This window comes from Lonchura striata, chromosome 31, assembly GCF_050655825.1.
Source record: "Lonchura striata isolate lonStrDom1 chromosome 31, ASM5065582v1, whole genome shotgun sequence".
Lineage (NCBI taxonomy): Eukaryota > Metazoa > Chordata > Aves > Passeriformes > Estrildidae > Lonchura > Lonchura striata.
Window position 1 is genome coordinate 9,055,743 of NC_140733.1, and position 23,675 is coordinate 9,079,417.

General features: G+C 66.8%; 1 protein-coding gene across 1 annotated transcript; it reads right to left on the reverse strand.

Moving 5' to 3' along the window:
- Positions 1 to 273: 273 nt before the first annotated feature.
- On the reverse strand, positions 274 to 22,941 carry LOC146764903 (pyruvate carboxylase, mitochondrial-like). Its single transcript, XM_085563963.1, has 21 exons — positions 22,892 to 22,941; positions 21,481 to 21,607; positions 20,388 to 20,572; positions 18,940 to 19,105; positions 18,090 to 18,235; positions 16,819 to 16,936; positions 16,152 to 16,303; positions 15,565 to 15,683; positions 14,837 to 14,999; positions 13,710 to 13,892; positions 12,744 to 12,888; positions 12,186 to 12,275; positions 10,422 to 10,643; positions 9,152 to 9,308; positions 8,070 to 8,310; positions 7,362 to 7,611; positions 6,365 to 6,609; positions 4,873 to 5,052; positions 3,887 to 4,135; positions 2,890 to 3,030; positions 274 to 1,417 (listed from the first exon to the last, which is right to left on the reverse strand). The coding sequence occupies exons 2-21, from the start codon at positions 21,605 to 21,607 to the stop codon at positions 1,169 to 1,171; spliced, it is 3,528 nt and encodes a 1,175-aa protein (XP_085420089.1). The 5' UTR covers positions 22,892 to 22,941; the 3' UTR covers positions 274 to 1,168.
- Between the last annotated feature and the right edge of the window lie 734 nt (positions 22,942 to 23,675).

The following is a 23,675-nucleotide window of genomic DNA, read 5'->3' on the forward strand; positions in this document are numbered from 1 at the left end:
CCAAACTTGGGTGCGGGAAGAATCGCTTAGGCCACACCCACCAGGGAACGAAGACCACGCCCACCGGGTTGGGACACGCCCCTTTTGGGGCGAGGTGGGCGGGGCTTTGAGGTCGAAGCCACGCCCACTCCCCCCATTTGGGAATTAAAGCCCCTCTGAGCTCGCTGACCACGCCCACTCGTGCTCAGACCACGCCCACTCGTACTCAGGCCACGCCCCCTCCCCTCGGGGGTCGCCCGGGGGTCCCGGCAGCCCCTCCCCCACACCACCGGCGCCGTTAGTCCAGTTTTTATTGCCCGGGACCCCCCAAAATGGGGGGTGGGGGAGGGGGCGCGTGGGGGAGGGGCGGCCCCTCCCTCTCCAGTTCGAGTCCCCGCGGGGAGGGGGGAGGGGCGGCCCCTCCCCCCCAGTCCAGTTCAAGCCCCTCCTTTGGTCACAGGCTCCGCCCCCTCCCCTCCCCCACCCCCGGGGGCGTTTGGCAAAAGCGGGGGGGGGGGGTGGGGGGATGGGGGAGGGGCGGCCACACCTACCCCTCCCCTCCCCCCCCCCAAATTTTCCAGATCCCCCTAAGGCAGCTTGGCAGGGATGGGGGGAGGGCAGGGGGCTCCCCCCAGAGTGCGAGGGGACCCCCAAAAATGGGGGGGGGATTGGCCGGCTCAAAATCTGTGGGGGGACAAAATCGGGGGGGGGGGTCCGCAGGAAATGAAGCCCCTAAAAATGGGGTGACCCCCCCAAACTCTGCTTCAACCCCCCCACCAAAGAAGTTTCAGCCCCCAAAATTGTGTGAAATGCCCAAAAAATGGGGGGGGGGCACCCCAATTATTGGGTGTGTCTCCCCCCCCCCAAAATGGATCGTACCAACCTAAAAAAGGAGCCACCCCCACTTAATGAGCCCCCCCCAAATTGGGGCTCCCCCCTCCCCAAAAATGAGGCGTCCCCCCGGAGCGGGACCCCCCCTTCACGGGGCACCTCTTAATTAAGACGTGGCCCCCCCTAATTAAGACACGCCCCCCCCATTAAGGCCTTGTTGTACCGCCCAGCCCCCACCAGGGGGCGCCACCCACCGGGGGGGCTCTTAAAGGGGCCACGCCCCATTTCCGCGAGGTTGTTTCCGGGGGGGTTTCGGGGTTCCTTGGGGGGATTTTTTGGGGGGGAACCCCCCCAACATCTACTCGATGACGGCGATGAGGTCGTCGCCCTCGAGGCTGAGCCCGGGGCGCACGTGGATCTTGGTGACCTTGCCCGCCACGGGCGCCGTCACCACGGTCTCCATCTTCATGGCGCTGAGCACGCACAGCGCGTCGCCCTTGGCCACCGCCGCCCCCTCCTGCACCCGGACCTCGACCACCTCCCCGGGCATCGGGGCGCCCACCTGGCCCTTGGCGCCCTTCTCGGCCTTGGGGTGCACGTGCATCTCCTGGGGGGGGGGATGGGAGGGGGCAGGGGTCAGCTGGGACTTTCGGGGGTCACCTCGGGCCACCCCGGGCGCCCCAAAGTCACCAGTGTGCCCCAAAGTCATCCCTGTGTGCCCCAAAGTCATCCCTGTGTGCCCCAAAGTCACCAGTGTGCCCCAAAGTCATCCCTGTGTGCCCCAAAGTCATCCCTGTGTGCCCCAAAGTCATCCCTGTGTCACCCAAAGTCACCCGTGTCACCCAAAGTCATCCCCGTGTCCCCAAAGTCACCCCTGTGTGCCCCAAAGCCACTCCTGTGTCACCCAAAGTCATCCCTGTGTGCCCCAAAGTCACCTCTGTGTGCCCCAAAGTCACCCTTGTGTGCCCCGAAGTCACCCCTGTGTGCCCCAAAGTCACCTCTGTGTCACCCAAAGTCACCTCTGTGTGCCCCAAAGTCACCCCTGTGTCACCCAAAGCCACCCCTGTGTGCCCCAAAGTCATCCCTGTGTGCCCCAAAGTCACCTCTGTGTCACCCAAAGTCACCCCTGTGTCACCCAAAGTCACCCCTGTGTGCCCCAAAGTCATCCCTGTGTGCCCCAAAGTCACTCCTGTGTCACCCAAAGCCACCCGTGTCACCCAAAGTCATCCCCGTGTGCCCAAAATCACCTTTGTGTGCCCCAAAGTCACCCACGTGTCACCCAAAGTCACCCCTGTGTCACCCAAAGTCACCTCTGTGTCACCCAAAGTCACCCCTGTGTGCCCCAAAGTCACCTTTGTGTGCCCCAAAGTCACCCCTGTGTCACCCAAAGTCACCTCTGTGTCACCCAAAGTCACCCCTGTGTGCCCCAAAATCACCTTTGTGTGCCCCAAAGTCACCCCCGTGTCCCCAAAGTCACTCCTGTGTCACCCAAAGTCACCCCTGTGTCACCCAAAGTCATCCCCGTGTCCCCAAAGCCACTCCTGTGTCACCCGAAGTCACCTCCGTGTGCCCCAAAGTCACCTCTGTGTGCCCCAGATCCCCCCACAGCCCCTAAATTCCTCTCAAACCCCCTCTAGACCCTCCCAAATCCTCCCAAACTCCTCCGAAATCCCCCCAAACTGCCCCGAAATCGCCCCAAAATTCCCCGAAATCGCCCCAAAATTGCCCTGAAATCCCCCCAAATTCCCCCCCAAGTCAACCAAACCTCCCCAAACCCCCCTGAATCTCCTCAAATCCCCCCAAACTGTCCCAAAATCCCCCCAAACTGTCCCAAACTCCCCCAAACTACCCCGAAATCCCCCCAAACTGTCCCAAAATCCCCCCAAACTGTCCCAAAATCCCCCCAAACTGCCCCAAACTCCCCCAAACTGTCCCAAAATCCCCCCAGACTGTCCCAAAATCCCCCCAAACTGCCCCAAACTCCCCCCAAACTGCCCCAAAATCCCCCCAAACTGCCCCAAACTCCCCCCAAACTGCCCCAAACTCCCCCAACTGCCCCGAGCCCCGGCCCGGCCGCACCTTGAGCGCCTGCGTGTCCCGGACCAGGATGGATCTGAGCTGCCCGTTGAGCTCAAAGAAAACCTCGCGCTGCCCGGCCGCGTTCAGGTCCCCGAGCGCCAGCGCCTTGATGTGCAGCGTCTTGCCCCGCTCCAGCTCCACCTGCGAGTAAACCATGAGTAACTGCTGTGTAACTGCGTGTAACTGTGTGTAACTGTGTGTGACTGTGTGTAACTGTGTGTAACTGTGTGTGACTCTGTGTGACTGTGTGTAACTGTGTGTGACTGCGTGTAACTGTGTGTAACTGTGTGTAACTGCTGTGTGTGTAAGGGATGTGCAGCGTCTTGCCCCGCTCCAGCTCCACCTGCGAGTAAACTCGGTGTAAACTGGGTGTAACTGCTGTGTAACTGTGTGTAACTGTGTGTGACTGTGTGTGACTGCGTGTAACTGTGTGTAACTGTGTGTAACTGTGTGTGACTGCATGTAACTGGTGTGTAACTGTGTGTAACTGTGTGTGACTGCGTGTAACTGTGTGTAACTGGTGTGTAACTGTGTGTAACTGCGTGTAACCGTGTGTAACTGGTGTGTAACTGTGTGTAACTGCTGTGTAAGGCATGTGCAGGGTCTCACCACGCTTGCTCAGGGCTGGGCAAGGAGCTCCAGGCGTGCACAGGTCCCACTCCCCTCCCGGCGCCCCCAAATCCCATCCCAGTCCCTCCCAGTCTCTCCCCAGTCCCCCCCAGTCCCTCCCAGCACCCCCAAATCCCCTCCCAGTGCCCCCAAATCCCCTCCCAGTCCCCCCCAGTCCATCCCAGTGCTCCCAAATCCCCTCCCAGTACCCCCCACTCCCCTCCCAGTCCCTCCAGTCCCCCCAAATCCCCTCCCAGTGTCCTCAAATCCCCCCCCAGTCCCCCCAGTCCCCCCCAGTCCCTCCCAGCACCCCCAAATCCCCTCCCAGTCCCCCCCAGTCCATCCCAGTGCCCCCAAATCCCCCCCCAGTCCCCCCAGTCCCCAGCACCTCGAACTCCTCGGCGATGGCGGGCCCCTCGAGGAAGAGGCGGGTGCCCAGGCAGGCCACGGGCCCGAAGGTGCTGCGGAAGGCGTGGAACTCCTCGTACACCTTGGGGTAGAGCGCGGCCGAGAGCAGCTCCTCGGGGCTGGGGGGCGCCCCGTGCCGCGCCCCCAGCTCCCGGCCCAGCGCCTCGAAGTCCAGGGGGGGCAGCGACGCCCCCGGGCGCCCCTCGACCCGCGGGAGATCCTTCAGCACCTGCGGGGCGGGGGCGTGAAATGGGGCGGGGGGCTCGGGATGGGGTGGGGGGATTGGAGTGGGGCGGGGCGCTCGGGATGGGGTGGGGGTGTGAAATGGGGCGGGGGGCTCGGGGTGGGGCGGGGGTGTGAAATGGGGCGGGGGGCTCGGGATGGGGCGGGGGTGTGAAATGGGGCGGGGGGCTCGGGGTGGGGCGGGGGCGTGAAATGGGGCGGGGGGCTCGGGAATGGGGCAGGGACACCATGGAAATGGGACAGTCCCCCCCAGTCCCTCCCCATTCCCCTCCCAGTCCCCCCAGTCCCATCCCAGTCCCATCCCTGTCCCAGTCCCTCCCAGTCCCCCCATTCCCTCTCCCAGTCCCCCCCATTCCCCCCCATTCCCCTCCCAGTCCCCCCAGTCCCTCCCAGTCCCTCCCAATCCCCTCCCAGTTCCCTCCCAGTCCCTCAATTTCCCTCCCAGTCCCTCCCAGTCCCCCCAGTCCCATCCCAGTCCCTCCCAGTCCCATCCCAGTCCCCCCCAGTCCCTCCCAGTTCCCTCCCAGTCCCCCCATTCCCCTTCCAGTCCCATCCCAGTCTGTCCCAGTCCCCCCATTCCCTCTCCCAGTTCCATCCCAGTCTGTCTCAGTCCCTCCCAGTTCCCTCCCAGTCCCCCCATTCCTCTCCCAGTCCCCCCATTCCCCTCCCAGTCCCTCCCAGTCCCCCCAGTCCCCCCAGTCCCCCCGTCCGTCCCCCACGCACGCGGGAGCGCAGGGGCTCGGGGAAGCCGCCCGGGGGCTCCCCGATGTGGCCCTGCAGGAACTCCACCACGCTGCGGGGGAAGGAGAGCTCGTCCGCCCGCGCCTCGGCCTCGGCGCGCGACAGCGCGTTCTGCACCAGGAACTGCGCCAGGTCCCCCACCACCTTGGAGGTGGGCGTCACCTGCGGGCACCGGGGTCACCCAGGGGTCACCCAGGGGTCACCCAGGGGTCACCCCACGCTCAACTCATGGCGCAACTTGGGGTCACCTTGTGGTCAACTCAAGGATCAGCTCTTGGGTCAGTGAGGGGAACCTCTTGGGTGAAGTCTGAGGGGTCACCTCGGGGGTCATCTTATCTCAGGGGTCATCTCAGGGGTCATCTCGGGGGTCACCTCATCTCAGGGGTCATCTCATCTCATGGGTCATCTCACAGGTCATCTCGGGGGTCACCTCACCTCATCCCAGGGGTCATCTCAGGGGTCAGTGTGGGGGCAACCTCTTGGGGACACCTCATGGGTGACCTCATGGGTCAGCTCATGGGTCAATGTGGGGAGAACCTCATGGGTGAACTCTCAGGGTCATCTCACGGGTCATCTCATCTCATCTCAGGGGTCACCTCAGGGGTCACGTCATCTCGGGGGTCATCTCAGGGGTCATCCCATCCCATCTCAGGGGTCATCTCAAGGGTCAGTGTGGAGAGAACCTCATGGGTGAATTCTCAGGGTCATCTCATCTCATCTCATCTCAGGGGTCACCTCAGAGGTCACCTCATCTCGGGTTCATCTCAGGGGTCAGCTCAAGGGTCAGTGTGGAGAGAACCTCATGGGTGAACTCTCAGGGTCATCTCATCTCATCTTAGGGGTCATTTCATCTCAGGGGTCACCTCGTCGGTCATCTCATGGGTCAGTGTGGGGGGAACCTCTTGGGGTCATCTCAGGGGTCATTTCATTTTAGTGGTCATCATCTCATGGGTCATCTCATGGGTCAGCTTGGGGGGACCCTCCTGGCTCACCCCGGGGGTCACCACATGACCACCCCGGGTGGGACACCCACCCATGGAGACCACCCACCCCACAGAGATCCTCCACGCCACGGACAGCACCTGCCCCAGGGAGACCTTCTCTTGGAGACCACCCACCCCATGGCCACACCACCCCACAGCCACCACCCACCCACGGCCATCACCCACCCACGGCCACCACCCACCCACGGCCATCACCCACCCATGGCCACCACCCACCCATGGCCATCACCCACCCATGGCCACACCACCCCATGGCCATCACCCACCCATGGCCACCCCCCACCCATGGCCATCACCCACCCATGGCCACCACCCACCCACGGCCATCACCCACCCATGGCCACCACCCACCCAGGGCCATCACCCACCCATGGCCATCACCCACCCAGGGCCATCACCCACCCATGGCCACCACCCACCCAGGGCCACCCTCCTGTGGAGACCCCCCGGAGCCCCCAGGGCCACCCCACCTTGATGAGGTCCCCGAGCATCTTGTTGGCCTCGGTGTAGGCCTTCTTGACCTCCTTGAACTTGTGTCCCAGCCCCATGGCGTGGGCCTGGAAGTGCAGGTTGGTGTACTGCCCGCCCGGGATCTCGTTCTCGTAGACGTCGGCGTTGCCGGACTTCATGGTGGCCGTGCAGTCGAAGGCGGCGTAGAGGCCCCGCGCCGCCTCCCAGTACTCGCTGTACTCGAAGACGCGCTCCAGGTCGATGCCTGGGGACGGGGGACACGTGGGGACACGCGGGGACACGTGGGGACACGCGGGGACACGCGGGGACACCACGGGTGTGGAGGCACCACGGATTGGGAATGAAGTTCTGGCTCCGGTGGCGCCTCCACGACCATTGTGGCTCCTCAAAGCCTTGGTGACACCTCCAGACCTTTGGTGGCCACTCAAATTCTTGTTGTCCCGCCAGGTCTCGATGTCCCCTCCATCCCCTGCTGTCCCCCAAAGCTCGGTGGTCCCTTCAGAGCCTTGGAGGCCCCTCCCAGCCCCGTCTTCCCTCCAGCTCTCGGTGACATCTCAAGCCCTCATTGTCCCCCCAGCTCCTGGCATCTCCTCCAGTTCTTGGTGTCCCTCCAGCCCTCGTTGTCCCTTCAATCCTTGGTGACATCTCAAACCCTTGGTGTCCCTCAAACCCTTGGTGTCCCTCCAACCCTCACTGTCCCCTTCAGCCCCTGGGGACTTCTCAACCTCTTGGTGGCACCTTGAACCCTCATTGTCCCTTTCAAGCCTTGGTGACATCTCAAACCCTTGGGGACATCTCAAACTCTTGCTGTGCCTCCAAACCCCCGGTGTCCCCCCAACCCCTGGTGTCCCCCCAACCTCTGGTGTCACCCCAACCCCCGGTGTCACCCCAACCCCTGGTGTCACCCCAAGCCCCGGTGTCACCCCAACCCCCGGTGTCCCCCCAAGCCCTGGTGTCACCCCAAGCCCTGGTGTCCCTCCAAGCCCCCGTCCCCACCTGTGTCCAGCGGGGTCCCGCGGGTGCAGGCCACCACGGCGCCCATGCTGGGCTGGGAGGTCATGCCGGACATGGCGTCCACGGCCACGTCCACCACGTCGGCGCCGGCCTGGGCGGCCGCCAGCATGGAGGCCACGCCGGCGCCGGCCGTGTCGTGGGTGTGCACGTGCAGGGGCACCTCGGGGTGCTGCTCCCGCAGGGCCCCCACCAGCAGCCGGGCGGCCGCGGGCGTCAGCAGCCCCGCCATGTCCTGGGGAGGGCACGGGGGTCACGGGGGGCACGGGGGACCCCCAAACCCCCCCTAAATTCCACCAGGACTCCCTAAACTCCCCCAGGACCACCAAATCCGCCCAGGACCCCAAAACACCCCCAAGACCCCTCAGACCCTCTCAGGACCTCCCAAAACCCCCCAGGAACCCCAAACCCCCCCAGGACCCCCAAACTCCCCCCAAATCACCCCAGGACTCCCAAACTCCCCCAGGACCCCCCAAACTCCCCCAAACCCCCCCAGGACCCACAAACTCCCCCCAAACTCCCCCAAACTCCCCCAGACCTTGATGCAGAGCACGCGTGTCCCTGCTGCCACCAGCTCCAGGCCAACCCCATCCCATTGCCCCCAAACTCCCTTTCTCAAACCCTACCCAAACCCACCCCAGGACCCCCAAACTCCCGTGAAATCCCCCCAGGACCCCCCAAACCCCCCCAGACCTTGATGCAGAGCACGTGTGTCCCCGCTGCCACCAGCTCGCGGGCCAGCCCCAGGTAGTAGTCCAGGCTGTACTTGGTGCGCGTGGGGTCGGCCACGTCGCCGGTGTAGGAGAGCGCGGCCTCCACCACGGCGCCGGCGCTGCCCGCCGCCTCCACGCCCAGCAGCAGGTTGGGCACGTAGTTGAGGGCGTCGAAGACGCGGAAGATGTCCATGCCGTTGGCCACGGCCACCTCGCAGAACCTGCGCGTGCAGGCGGCCGTCACGGCCACGGCCCGCGGGGACGTTCGGGTGCTCGGGCGGTGGGTCCCCGGGGTCCCCTTTGTGTGTCCCCAGGGTGCCCTTTGTGTCCCCAGGGTCCCCTTTGTGTCCCCGGGGTCCCCTTTGTGTGTCCCCAGGGTGCCCTTTGTGTCCTCAGGGTCCCCTTTGTGTCCCCAGTGTCCCGCAGTCCCCTGTCCCATCATGTCCCCAGGGTGCCCTTTGTGTCCCCAGGATCCCCTTTCCATGTCCCCAGGGTCCCCTTTCCGTGTCCCCTGTCCCCCTGTCCCCCATGTCCCCAACGCCCCCATGTCCCTCCCTGCCTCTCCATGTCCCCCGGTGTTCCTGCGGCGTCCCCAATTCCCTGTAGTGTCCCCATGGTGTCCCCACGTCCCCGTGTCCCTGCAGTGTCCCTGTGATGTCCCCGCGATGTCCCTCTGGTGTCCCCCAGGTCCCCATGTCCCTGCGGTGTCCCCACAGGGTCCCCACGTCCCCAGGTCCCCCTGCGGTGTCCCCGTGTCCCCTGGTGTCTCCACAGTGTCCCCAGTTCCCTGCAGTGTCCCCATGGTGTCCCCCCATGTCCCTGGGTGTCCCCGTGGTGTCCCCAATTCCCTGTCGCATCCCCACAGTGTCCCCCCCGTGTCCCCCTGGTGTCCCCATGGTGTCCCTGGTGTCCCCCCATGTCCCCCCGGTGTCCCCCCCATGTCCCCCCAGTGTCCCCATGTCCCCCTGGTGTCCCCATGGTGTCCCTGGTGTCCCCCCATGTCCCCCCGGTGTCCCCATGTCCCCCCGGTGTCCCCGGTGTCCGGTGCCCCCGCGCCCGCACCGCTGCACGACGTTGTCGGGGTAGTTGGTGTAGCCCACGGCGTTGGCGCCGCGCAGCAGCATCTGGAAGGGGATGTTGGGCACGAGGCGCCGCAGCTCCCGCAGCCGCTCCCAGGGGCACTCGTGCAGGAAGCGCATGGCCACGTCGAAGGTGGCGCCTGCGGGCGCGCCCGGCTCGCTGACACGCCCGCAGGAGCCACGCCCACGCGAGACACGCCCACAGGAGCCACGCCCACGCGAGACACGCCCCTTCTGAGCCACGCCCCTCTAGAGCCACGCCCACGCAAGACACGCCTCTTCTGTGCCACGCCCACGCGAGACACGCCCACAGGAGCCATGCCCACAGAAGCCACGCCCCTCTAGAGCCACGCCCACACGAGACACGCCCCCGCTAGCCACGCCCCTTCTGAGCCACGCCCCTCATAAAACCACACCCACACGAGCCACGCCCCCACAAAGCCACGCCCATCGCGGGTGACCACACCCATCACATGACAGCCACGCCCATCACATGACAGCCACACCCATCACATGACAGCCACGCCCATCGCATGAGACACGCCTATCACATGACAGACACGCCTATCACATGACAGCCACGCCCATCACATGACAGTCACGCCCATCACATGACAGCCACGCCCATCACATGAGACACGCCCATCACATGACAGCCACACCCATCACATGACAGCCACGCCCATCACATGACAGTCACGCCCATCACATGACAGCCACGCCCATCACATGAGACACGCCCATCACATGACAGCCACACCCATCACATGACAGACACGCCTATCACATGACAGCCACACCCATCACATGACAGACACGCCTATCACATGACAGCCACGCCCATCGCATGACAGCCACGCCCATCACATGACAGCCACGCCCCTTCAGTCAAGCCCTGCCCTCACCCCTTGGCCACACCCTGTCAAGCCCCTCCCCACCAAGCCCCTCCCATGTCGGCCACACCCCGTTAAGCCCCTCCCCTTAATTTGACGCCGTTACACCCCTCCCCTCCCTGCCCCACCCTCCAAAGCCCCTCCCCTCGCCGCCACGCCCCTTTAAGCCCCTCCCCTGCCTGCCACACCCCCTCAAGCCCCTCCCACACCTGCTACATCCCAACTAAGCCCCTCCCCTCACTTCCCCACCCCGTTAAGCCCCTCCCCTCCCTGTCCCACCCTCCAAAACCCCTCCCTAGCACACCCCATTAATCCCCTCCCCTCCCCTCAATTGCCCTCCCCTCCCCTGCCCTCCCTCACCGCCCCAGGTCTCCATGCTGCACAGGGGGCTGAGCGCGTGGGCCGCGAAGGGCGCGACGCGGGCGAGGTCGCGGGTGCGGACGCGCGTGGCCAGCAGGGACTGGTGGGCGTCGCGGAAGGTGGTGTCGGTCAGCAGCAGCCCCCGGTGCCGCCGCAGCGCCCGCGCGAAGCCCGCGGGGCCCTCGCGCTGCAGCACGGCCCGCAGCCCCGGCGGCGGCGCGCCTGCGGCACCGGGACAGGGCGTGAGGGGTGAGGGGTGAGGGGGGGTCAGTGTGGGGGTGAGGGGTCAGTGAGGGGGTGAGGGGTCAGTGTGGGGGGTGAGGGGTCAGTGTGGGGGTGAGGGGTCAGTGTGGGGGTGAGGGGTCAGTGTGGGGGTGAGGGGTCAGTGAGGGGGTGAGGGGTCAGTGTGGGGCAGGGAGGGGTCAGTGTGGGGTGAGGGGTCAGTGTCGGGGTGAGGGGTCAGTGTGGGGGTGAGGGGTCAGTGTGGGGCAGGGAGGGGTCAGTGTGGGGCAGGGAGGGGTCAGTGTGGGGGTGAGGGGTCAGTGTGGGGGTGAGGGGTCAGTGTGGGGGGTGAGGGGTCAGTGTGGGGGTGAGGGGTCAGTGTGGGGGGTGAGGGGTCAGTGTGGGGGGTGAGGGGTCAGTGAGGGGGTGAGGGGTCAGTGTGGGGCACAGAGGGGTCAGTGTGGGGCACGGAGGGGTCAGTGAGGGGGGTGAGGGGTCAGTGTGGGGCACAGAGGGGTCAGTGTGGGGGGTGAGGGGTCAGTGAGGGGGGTGAGGGGTCAGTGTGGGGGTGAGGGGTCAGTGTGGGGGTGAGGGGTCAGTGAGGGAGGTGAGGGGTCAGTGAGGGGGTGAGGGGTCAGTGAGGGGGTGAGGGGTCAGTGTGGGGGTGAGGGGTCAGTGTGGGGGGTGAGGGGTCAGTGTGGGGCACGGAGGGGTCAGGGTGGGGGTGAGGGGTCAGTGTGGGGGGTGAGGGGTCAGTGTGGGGGTGAGGGGTCAGTGAGGGGGTGAGGGGTCAGTGTGGGGGTGAGGGGTCAGTGTGGGGGGTGAGGGGTCAGTGTGGGGGTGAGGGGTCAGTGAGGGGGTGAGGGGTCAGTGTGGGGGGTGAGGGGTCAGTGAGGGGGTGAGGGGTCAGTGTGGGGGGTGAGGGGTCAGTGTGGGGGTGAGGGGTCAATGTGGGGGTGAGGGGTCAGTGTGGGGCACAGAGGGGGCAGGAGTGGCACAGAGGGGGCACAGAGGGGGCAGGGGGCTGTGTGGGGCAGGGGTTGGGGGTCAGCGAGGGGGCAGTGAGGGGTCACCAAAGGGGACAGGGTCAGTGTGGGGCAGGGGGCACCCTGGGGACACCCAGGAACACCCTGGGGACCCCTTGGGGACACCCTGGGGACACCCAGGGACACCCTGGGACACCCTGGGGACACCCTGGGGACCCCTTGGGGACACCCTGGGGACACCCAGGGACACCCTGGGACACCCTGGGGACACCCTGGGGACCCCTTGGGGACACCCTGGGGACACCCAGGGACACCCTGGGACACCCTGGGGACACCCTGGGGACCCCTTGGGGACACCCTGGGACACCCTGGGATACCCTGGGGACACCCTGGGATAGCCTGGGACACCCTGGGGACACCCTGGGGACCCCTTGGGGACACCCTGGGACACCCTGGGATACCCTGGGGACACCCTGGGATAGCCTGGGACACCCTGGGGACACCCTGGGGACACCCAGGGGACCCCCGGGGACCCCCGGGCCGTGCCCCCACTCACCCATGGGCACCGGGGGCGGGGTCGGCTCCACCAGCGCCGCCTTGGCCTTCACGGGCAGGGGGGTGCTGGGCCCGTTCACCATCACGTGGCCTGGGGGGGGACGGGTGTGACAGGGGGTGGCAGCCCCAGGGACCCCCCAAAATCCCCCCCGAGCCCCCCAGAGCCTGCCCGGCCTCGGCCAGGCTCCCCTGAGAGCCACAGGAGAGGGGGTTCGGGGGCTCATCACACCTGGGGGGACAAACCCCCACCTGGGCACACCTGGGGGGACAAACCCCCACCTGGGAGGACAAACCCCACACCTGGGGGGACAAACCCCACACCTGGGGGGGATAAACCCCACACCTGGGGACACCTGGGGGGACAAACCCCACACCTGGGCACACCTGGGGGGACAAACCACACACCTGGGCACACCTGAGGACCCTTGGACACCCCTGGGCACACCTGCAGGTACCAGGGCCGGGTCCCTCCGCCCCTTGGGGGCCCAGGCGTGCGCACAGACCCCCCCCAAACCCCCCGGGTGCCCCCCGGGTGCCCCCCAGGTGCCCCCCGGCGCACCCAGGTAGTGCAGCAGCTTCTGGGCGCGGTTCTGGCTGGGCCGCAGGTGGAAGAGCTCGGGGTTCTCGTCGATGAACTGCGTGTCGGCCTCGCCCGCCAGGAACTGCGGGTGAGCCAGCACGTTCTGCAGGAACGGGATGTTGGTCTGCGGGGACACGGCGGTCAGGGGCGCCCCGAGACCCCCACAGAGGGCTGGGGGCACCCCGAGACCCCTGGGAGAGATGGGGGCGCCCCGGGACCCCTGAGAGGGCTGGGGGCACCCCGAGACCCCTGGGAGAGATGGGGGCGCCCCGGGACCCCTGAGAGGGGTGGGGGCACCCCGGGACCCCTGGGAGAGATGGGGCCTCCCTGAGACCCCCGAGGGGGCTGGGGGCACCCCAAGACCCCTGAGAGGGGTGGGGGCACCCCGGGACCCCTGGGAGAGATGGGGCCTCCCTGAGACCCCCGAGGGGGCTGGGGGCACCCCAAGACAGCCAGAGAGGGCTGGGGGCACCCCGAGACCCCTGAGAGGGGTGGGGGCACCCCGAGACCCCTGAGAGGGCTGGGGGGTGCCCCGAGAGCCCTGAGAGAGATGGGGGCACCCCAAGACCTCCGGGGTCAGGGGCACCCCGAGACCCCCGGGAGGGATGGGGGCTCCCCAAGACCCCACCCCAAAACCTCCCCCACCCCCTAATGTCACCCCAGGGATCCCCAAACCCCACATCAGCCCCCCGAGACCCCCCCCCAAAACCTCCTCCACCCCCTAATGTCACCCCGGGGCGCCCCAAATCCCTTCCCGCAGCATTTCCCTGCCCCGGGCCCCTCGGGGTCCCCTCAAACCCCCCTGGAGCCCCTTGAGGACCCCCCCAAAGCCCCCCTGGACCCTCCAAAGCCCCTCGGGGTCCCCCCAAAGCCCCTCGGGGTCCCCCCAGAGCCCCCCGGGACCGCCCCCAGAGCCCCCCGGAGCCCCCCGGGACCCCCGGCCACCTTGACCCCGCGGATGCGGAACTCGGCCAGCGCCCGGCTCATCTTGGCGGCGGCCGCCGGCTGGTCGGGGCCGTGCGCCACCACCTTGACCAGCAGCGAGTCGTAGTGCGGCGAGATGAGCGCGCCCTGGAACGCCGAGGCGCCGTCCAGGCGGATGCCCATCCCCTCCCCGGAGCGGAACACCTGCGGGCGGGCACCCCGACATCAGCGGGGGCACCCCGACATCAGCGGGGGCACCCCGAGATCAGCGGGGCACCTCGAGATCCAGCGGGGCACCCCGACATCAGCGGGGCACCCCGACATCAGCGGGGCACCCCGAGATCCAGCGGGGGTACCCCGAGATCAGCGGGGCACCCTGAGATCCAGCGGGGGTACCCCGAGATCAGCGGGGCACCCTGAGATCCAGCGGGGCACCCCGAGATCAGCGGGGCACCTCGAGATCCAATGTGGGCACCCTGAGATCCAGGGGGAACACCCCCAGAGCATGGAAAGACCCCAAAATCCAGGGGGAGCAGCCTGAGATCCAGCAGGAGCACCCCAAATCCAACGGGAGCACCCCCAAATCCAGGGGGAGCACCCCCAAATCCTGCGGGAGCAGTCCAAGATCCAGTGGGAGCACCCCCAGAGCATGGGAACACCCCAAATCCAGGCGGAGCACCCCAAATCCAACGGGAGCACCCCAAGATCCAACGGGAACACCCCAAAATCCAAAGAACAATCCACAGATCCCTCCAAAGCTACAGACACAGCACGGGAAGTCCCAAGGGGATTCCACCGGTGGGGGTCCCGGGGCCGTTCCTGTCCTGGTGTCCCGGTGTCCTGGTGGTCCCGGGGGTCCTGGGGCTGTCCCCATCCCGGGGCTGTCCCTGTCCTGGTGCTGTCCCCATCCCGGTGGTCCCGGGGCTGTCCCTGTGTCCTCGGTGTCCTGGTGTCCCCATGTCCTGTGTCTCCCGTGTCCCATGTCCCCATGTCCCGTGTCCCCATGCCCCATGTCCCTGTCTCCCGTATCGCCATGTCCCTGTGTCCCGTGTCCCGTGTCCCGTGTCCCGTGTCCCCCATGTCCCTGTGTCCCGTGTCCCGTGTCCCGTGTCCCGTGTCCCGTGTCCCGTGTCCCGTGTCCGTGTCACCTCGATGCGGCCGGTGTCGGGCTGGAAGCCGCGCGCGGGGTCCTCGGTGGTGACGCGGCACTGGATGGCGCAGCCGTTGATGCGGATCCGCTCCTGCTGCAGCCCCAGCTCGGGCAGCGAGCGGCCCGCGGCCACCTGCAGCTGTGCATGCACCAGGTCCACGCTGGGGACACGGGACACGGGTCAGGGGACACGGGGGGACACGGGGACATGGGGACATGGGGGGACACAGGGGACACGGGGGGACACGGGTCAGGGGACACGGGACACGGGTCAGGGGACATGGGACAGGGGACACGGGGGGACACGGGGACATAGGGACAGGAGCAGCCTGTGGCCACCTGCAGCTGCGCGTGCACCAGGTCCACGCTGGGGACACGGGACAGGGGTCAGGGGACACGTGGGGACATGTGGGGACAATGGGGGACACGGGGAACAGCAGGGTCACGGGGTCAGGGGACAATGGGGGGACACGGGGGGACACGGTGTCAGGGGACAGGGACATGGGGGGACAGCAGGGACATGGGGACAATGGTGGGACAATGGGGGACACAGCGTCAGGGGGCACGGGGAACACGGGGACATGGGGACACACCGGTTCCTCCACCATTTTTAGGGTCCCCCCCACTCATTTTGGGTGCCCCTGCTGGTTTTGGGGTCCCCTGTTGGTTTTGGGATCCCCCCACTATTTCTGGGATCCCCCCTGCCGTTTTTGGGGCCCGGCTCACTCGGTGATCTCCTCGGTGACCGTGTGCTCCACCTGCAGCCGCGAGTTGACCTCGATGAAGTAATACTCCCCGCTCTGGTCCACCAGGAACTCCACGGTGCCGGCGCTCTCGTAGCCCACCTGGGACCCCCGGGCCTGTCAGGGGGTCCGGGCGCCCCCTGCCCCGGCCGGGGTCCCCCAATGTCCTCCTGAGCCCCCCAGTGTCCACCTGAACCCCCCTGATGTCCCCCTGGGGTCCCCAATGTCCTCCTGAAACCCCCCGATGTCCTCCTGGGGTGCTGCCCTTGTTCTGCCGCTCACTCGATGTTCTCCAGATCCTCCAGTGTCCTCCTGAACCCCCCAATGTCCACCTGAGCCCCCCAATGTCCACCTGGGTGCCCCAATGTCCACCTGAGCCCCCCAATGTCCACCTGGGTGCCCCAATGTCCTCCCAGGATCCCACCCCATTCTCCCAGGGTGTCCCTGCTGTCCCCAAGGGTGTCCCCACGGTTTCCCCGCCGTCCCTGGTGCATCCCTGGGGTGTCCCATGGTGTCCCTGCAGTGTCCCCAGGGTGTCCCCACTGTCCCCCCGCTGTCCCCGGGTGTCACCTGCCGGGCCAGGCGCACGGCGTCGTCGGCCAGGCGGGCGCGGAGCTCGGGCGGCAGCCGCGCGGCCGGGGCGATCTCCACGACCTTCTGGTGCCGGCGCTGCACCGAGCAGTCGCGCTCGTAGAGGTGGACCACGTTCCCGTGGGCGTCACCTGGGGACCAGGAACCCCAGAAATGGAACTGGGAACCCCAGAAATGGAGCTGGGAACCCCAAAAATGGAACTGGGAACCCCAGAAATGGAGCTGGGAACCCCAGAAATGGAACTGGGAACCCCAAAAATGGAGCTGGGAACCCCAAAAATGGAGATGGGAACCCCAAAAATGGAATAACAGACCCAAAAATGGACCTGCACCGAGCAGTCGCGCTCGTAGAGGTGGACCACGTTCCCGTGGGCATCACCTGGGGACCAGGAACCCCAAAAATGGAATAACAGACCCCAAAAATGGAGCTGGGAACCCCAAAAATGGAGCTGGGAACCCAAAAACGGAGCTGGGAACCCCAGAAAGGGAACTGGGAACCCCAAAGATGGACCCTTGAAAGGACCACGGTTGTCCGGGTGCCCTCAACGCCCCCCGAGACCTCCCCGAAGCCCCCGAGGGCCTCTCAGAGTCTCGGGGACCCCCAAAATTGGGGTCCCTGGAGTTTGGGGGCCCCGAGGCGCCGTACCCAGGATCTGGACCTCGATGTGCCGCGGGCGCTCGATGAATTTCTCCACGAACAGGTCCCCGTTGCCAAAGGCGGCCAAAGCCTCCGAGGTGGCGCGGGAGAAGTTCTCCTCCAGCTCCTGCGGGACCCCCGAAAGTGGCTCCCCAAATTCCAGAGACCCCCAAATTCCAGGGACCCCAAATTTCAGCGACCCCAAAACCCAGAGACCCCAAATTCCAGGGATTGCCAAATTCCAGGGACCCAAAAATTCAGCAAGCCTAAATTTCTGTGACCCCAAATTCCAGGGATCCCCAAATTTCAGGGACCCCAAAACCCAGCAAACCCAAAACCCAGGACATCCCTGGCTGGAGTTCCCCCCAAACGCAGGAACCCCAAATCTTGGCAATCCTAAATCCAGGAATCCCAAATCCCAGGATAGCCCTGAACCCAAATCCAGGGTCCCCAAAATTCCGGGCTCTTCCCAGATCTGGGATTCGCCCCTAGCCCATCACATTACCCCAAATCTGGTACCCCAAAACCTGGGGTACCTCAAACACCGGGGTCCCCCCAAATCCAGGCTCCCCCCACTCCAGTTTTGGGGTCCCCCCAGATCCAGGATTTGGGGTTCCTGAGGGTTGGGATGGCTGCGGGTTTGGGGGTCTGGGGACATGACAGCTCCTGGAATTTTGGGGTCCTGGGATTTGGGGCGCGGGGATTTGGGGTTTTGGGATTTGATGTTGCTGGGGAATTTCATTTCCCAGCAATTTGGGCCTCTGAGGATTTGGCATTCCTGGGGGATTTGGGATCTTGAGGGATTTGTTCTCCTCTGGATTTCCCCCAAATCCTGGGGGATTTGGGCTCCGGGACATTTGGGTTCTGGGCACTGGAATTCCAGGGGGTTTGGGTTCTGGGGGATTTGGGGTTCTGGGAGATTTGGGTTCTGGTGGATTCGGGTTCCTGGGCACAGGAATTCCAGGGGATTTGGGTTCTGGGGGATTTTGGATCTCTGGTGGGGGAATTTGTGGGGGATTTGGGTTCTGAGGGATTTGGGGTTCTGGGAGATTTGGGTTCTGGTGGATTTGGGGTTCTGAGGGATTTGGGTTCTGAGGGATTTGGGTTCTGGTGGATTTGGGTTCCTGGGCACAGGAATTCCAGGGGATTTGGGTTCTGAGGGATTTGGGTTCTGAGGGATTCGGGTTCCGGGGGATTCGGGAGGGGTGGGTTCGGGTGGATTTGGGGTTTTGGGGATTTCGGGGGGGGTGGGTTGGGGTCCTGCTGCCCGGGCTCGGTACCTGGGGCGCTCGCACCACCCTCATGCCGCGGCCGCCGCCGCCGTGCGCGGCCTTGAGGATGACGGGGAAGCCGACGCGGGAGGCGAAGTCCCGAGCCTCGGCCAGCGCCGACACCGGCGACGGCGTCCCCGGCACCACCGGCACCCCTGCGGGCAGGGTTGGAGACCCGGATCCCCCAAAATCCCGGATCCCCCCAAAATCCCAGACCCCCCAAAATCCCGGATCCCCCCAAAATCATCCCAGATCCCCCCAAAAACTTCCTGAAACCCCCCAAAAAACCCCCAAACCCCCTCAGATCCCCCAAAACCCCAGATCCCCCCAAAATCCCCTCAAAATCCCCCCTGAAACCCCAAAATCCTCCAGATCCCAAAAGACCACCCTGAAACCCCCAAAAAAACCCCTGAAACCCCAAAAAATCCCCCTTTAACCCACCCAAACTCCCCATAACCCCCCCAAATCCCCTTTGAAACCCCCAAATCCCCCTCAAATCCCCTCCAGCTGCCCATAACCCCCCAAATCCTCCTTTAACCCCCCCCATAACCTCCCCAAACTCCCCATAACCCCCCAACCCCCCTCTCAAATCCCCCCAAATCCCCCCGTAAGCCCCCCCAAATCCCCATCAAACTCCCCATTATCCCCCCAAATCCCCCCTGAACTCCCCATAAGCCCCCTAAACTCCCCTCAAATCCCCAATAACCCCCCCAAACTCCCCATTACCCCCCCAAATCCCCCCCAAATCCCCCTCAAACCCCTCCAAATCCCCTTTTAAACCCCCCAACCCCCCGCTCAAATCCCCCCAGATCCCCCCGATAACCCCCCCACCCCCTCTGCCCCCCCCCGGGACCCCCACCCGCGGCGATGGCGATGGCCCGGGCCTCCACTTTGTCTCCCATCTGCCGCACGACCTCGGGCCGCGGCCCCACGAAGCGAACGCCGGCGTCCAGGCAGGCCTGGGCGAAATCCGCCCGCTCCGACAGGAACCCGTAGCCGGGGTGGATGGCGTCCACCTCGTTCTCCTGGGCGAGTGGGTCAGGGGCAAATGGGGCACCCAGGGGGCACCCAGAGCATCCCCAGGGCATCCTCAGGGCACCCAGGGGCAACAAGGGCACCCCCGGGGCACCCCCGGGGCAACCAGGACACCCTTGGGGGCAACCAAGGCACCCTTGGGGTAACCACGGTACCCCCCGGGGCAACCAGGGCATCCCCAAGGCACCCCCAGGGCTCCCAGGGGGCACCCAGGGCATCCCCAGGGCACCCAGGGTCAACAAGAGCACCCCCAGGGCACCCTCGGGGCAGCCAGGGCACCCCTGGGGCATTGAGGGGGTCACGGGGCCACCCCAAATTCCCCAGATCCCCCCAGGAAGGGGCACAGGGGGCCATGAGAGCGCCCCCCTACGGGGCCAGGGCGCAGCCCCGATGTCCCCGGGTGCGGCACCGTGCCCGATGTCCCCTCCCTGCTGTCCCCAGGGGTGCCCAGGGGTGTCCCAGGTGTGTCCCCCATACCCCCAGGGGTGCCCAGGGGTGTCCCAATGTCCCCAGGTGTGTCCCAGGGGTGTCCCAGGTGTGTCCCCCATACCCCCAGGTGTCCCCAGCTGTTCCCCGGTGTGTCCCAGATGTGTCTGAAGCTGTCCCCAGCTATTCCAGCTGTGTCCCAGGTGTGTCCCTGCTGTCCCCAGGTGCGTCCCAGGTGTGTCCCCATATCCCCAGGTGTCCCCAAGTGTGTCTCAGGTGTGTCTGAGGCTGTCCCCACTGTCCCCAGCCATGTCCCCACCTACCCCAGGTGTGTTCCAGCTATTCCAGCTGTGTCCCAGGTGTGTCCCAGATGTGTCTGAGGCTGTCCCCAGCTATTCCAGCTGTCCCAGCCGTGTCCCAGCCATGTCCCCACTCTCCCAGCCGTGTCCCAGCCATGTCCCCAGCTGTCCCAGGTGTGTCCCCACTCTCCCAGCCATGTCCCAGGTGTGTCCCCGCTGTCCCCGCCGTGTCCCAGCCGTGTCCCCAGCTGTCCCAGGCGTGTCCCCACTCTCCCAGCCGTGTCCCCGCCGTGTCCCCAGCTGTCCCAGGTGTGTCCCCGCCGTGTCCCAGCCGTGTCCCCAGCTATCCCAGGCGTGTCCCCACTCTCCCAGCCGTGTCCCAGCCATGTCCCCAGCTGTCCCAGGTGTGTCCCTGCTGTCCCAGCCGTGTCCCCGCCGTGTCCCAGCTGTGTCCCCAGCTGTCCCAGGTGTGTCCCCGCTGTCCCAGCCGTGTCCCCGCCGTGTCCCAGCCGTGTCCCCAGCTGTCCCAGCCGTGTCCCCGCCGCACCTGCGCCACGCGGATGATGTCGGGGATGTGCAGGTAGGCCTGCACGGGGGGCAGCCCCCGGCCCACCAGGTACGCCTCGTCCGCCTTCTGCCGGTGCATCTGGCCCGTGTCCTGCTCCGAGTACACGGCCACCGTGCGGATGCCCAGCTCCGTGCAGGCCCGGAACACGCGGATGGCGATCTCACCTGGGCCACGGGGACACGGGGACGTTGGGGACATGGGGACACCCTGGGGACACGGGACACGGGACAGGGACACGGCCACCATGCAGATCCGTGTGCATGCCCAGGACACGTGGATGGTGACTTCACCTTGGGACGTGGGGACACTGGGGACATTGGGGACACCCTGGGGACACGGCACACGGGACAGGGACACGGCCACCGTGCGGATCCCCAGCTCCGTGTGCATGCCCAGGACACGTGGACAGTGACTTCACCTCGGGGACAGGCACCCTGGGGACACTCTGGGGACATTGGGGACACCCTGGGGACACTCTGGGGACATTGGGGACACCTTGGGGATATTGGGGACACTGCTTGTGACCTCACCTGGGGCCACCCAGGCTCAGGGGGGGTTAAAGGGACATTGGGGGATGCAGAGGACACGGGGGGGGCTCAGGGGGGCTCAGGCGGTTTGGGGGTCCCGGGGGGGTCCCAGGTGGTTCCCAGGGGGGTGTCCCAGGGGGGTTTCCCGTGGGTTCCCAGGGGGTGTCCCGGGGGTTCCTGGATGGGTCCTGGGTGGGTTCCGAGGGTTCCTGGGGGGTCCCGGGGGCTGTCCCGGGGGGGTGTCCTGGGGGTATCCCGAGTGGTCCTGGGGGTGTCCCGGGATTCCCGGGGGGGTCCCGGGGGGGTTCCCAGGTGGGTCCCGGGAGTGTCCCGGGATTCCCGGGGGGGTCCCAGGTGGGTCCCGGGAGTGTCCCGGGATTCCCGGGGTGGTTCCCAGGTGGGTCCCGGGGGTGTCCCGGGATTCCCGGGGTGGTTCCCAGGTGGGTCCCAGGGGTGTCCCGGGTGGTCCCGGGATTCCCGGGGGGGTTCCCAGGTGGGTCCCGGGGGTGTCCCGGGATTCCCGGGGGGTCCCCGCCGCGGCTCACCCCGGTTGGCCACCAGGACCTTGCGCAGGGGCCGGTAGCTGAGGGGCCGGGCGGGCCCGGGGGGGCCCCGGAGCAGCCGCAGCCCCAGGAGGGCGCGGCCCCCGCGGGGGCGGCACAGCTGGAACATCTGGGGGGCAAAATGAGGGAAAAGGGGGGGTCAGTGCGACCCCCACCCCCCCCAGGTGAATCCCCCTCCCCTCCCCCCGCTGCCCTCTGCCCCACTGACCTTTGACCCCTCCGATTAAAAAAAGCCCCTGGGGCTCCCCCCCTCCCCTCCCCCACTCCCCTCTGCCCCACTGACCTTTGACCCCTCCCCCCCCGCTTTGATCTCCCCTCGCACGGGGGTCTCCCCCAAAAATCCCCCCCAAAATCCCCCCCGATCTCCTTCCCCCCTTTGCACGAGGCTTTTTACACAATTCCCTCCCCCCCCCGCCCCCTTTTGCACACTCAGGGTCCTGCCCGGGCTTGTCCCCCCCTTGCACAACCCCCCAAACTTTGCACAACCCCCCAAACTTTGCACAACCCCCCCCCAACATTTCCACACCCCCATTTGCACAGGACCCCCTCTCGCACCCCCCAATTCCCCCGGGACCCCCCCCCAGCCCCGGTACCGTCCCGCGCTGTCCCCTGGCCGTGTCCTGTCCCCGCTGCCCTCTCCGCTGTCCCCTCCCTCCCTCCCGAGCCCCTCGCCGGTCCCGACCCCCCCGACCCCCCCACCCCTCCCCGGGGCTCCCCCCGCCCCCTCCCGCAGCCCCCGCCCCCAATTCCCCCTCCCCCGGTAAATCATTAACCGGGGCTGGGGGGGCAAAGTCCGGCCCGGGGGGGCACCGGGGGCCGAACTGGGAGCACTGGGAGCACTGGGGCTGCACGGGGAGGGCTCGGAGCCTATGGGGGGGTCACGGGGGGTGTAGGGCCGTATAGGGGATCCCAAAGGGGGGTCCCGGGCCCCACAGGGGGTCACGGGCCCCATAGGGGATCCTATGGGGGATCCCACAGGGGGGTCTCGGGCACTATAGGGGATCTTATAGGGGGTCACGGGCCCCATAGGGACCCATAGGCGATCCTATGGGGGGTCCCACAGGGGGTCCAGTGGGGGGTCCCGGGACCCACGGGGACCCATAGGCGATCCTATGGGGGGGTCCCACAGGGGGGTCCCGGGACCCACGGGGACCTATAGGGGGTCCCAGGCCCTATGGGGGGGTCCCACAGGGGGGTCCCGGGACCCACGGGGACCCATAGGCGATCCTGTGCGGGGTCCCACGGGGGCTCCCCAGCTCCGGGGCTCGCGGGGGTCGCAGCCCCCGCGGCGGGCAGGCGGCCCGGCCCCTCCGTTCCCCCGGGGCTGCCCTGCATGGCGGGGGCCATGTCGCGATAGTCGGGCGATACCGGAGGTCACGTGGTGCCCACTCACCGCTCCGCGACCGCCGCTGCGCCCCGCGTCCCGGCGGCCCCGCTGGCCCCGCCCCCTCTCCCCCCATTGGCCGCCCGCCAGCGGGCACGCCCCCTGTCAGCGGGGCCACACCCCCTTCCCCCAGGCCTGGCTTCTCATTGGCCCGGCCGCCTCCGCCCTCGCCTCGCTATTGGCTCAATCAAATGTCACGCATTCCCGAGGCCACGCCCCCTCCCTCCTCGCATGAGGAGGCGTGGCCGTCTGACGTCACGGCCGAGCCTCCCGCTGCCATTGGCGGCTCCGCGGGCGCTGACGGGGCGGGGGCGGAGCCAAGGAGAGGGGCGGGGTCGGGTGATCTCACGTGACGTTCGCTGGCCCCGCCCCGTTCCGGCGGCGCGGGGCGCGGTCCTCCCGCCCGGCAGGGGGCGCGCTTTGCCCGCCATGACGGCGCTCTCTGGGCCTCCAGAGCGCTCTATGGCCCCCGCCCCGCCGGGGTCCCCCCACTCCGCGGGCGGGCGCTCTGCGGCCCCTTCGCCCCCCTCAGGGGAAGGAGCTGGAACCTCCCTGCCCTTCAGGAGGGTGCGGGCGCCTACCCCCGCCCTCTAAGAAGCGTCCTACGGCCTCTCAGCGCCTTTAGGAGGACATTCCCCCCTGACACTGGAGTGCGGGCGTGCGGAGCCCCCGAAACGCTCCTCCCTCACAGGAAGTCCCCCCAAAACCCCTTACCCTTGTGCGGGGCGCTCCTGAGACTACAACTCCCGTCGTTCATCGCGCCGCTGCGCAGGCGCAGCTTCTCCCCCCAACC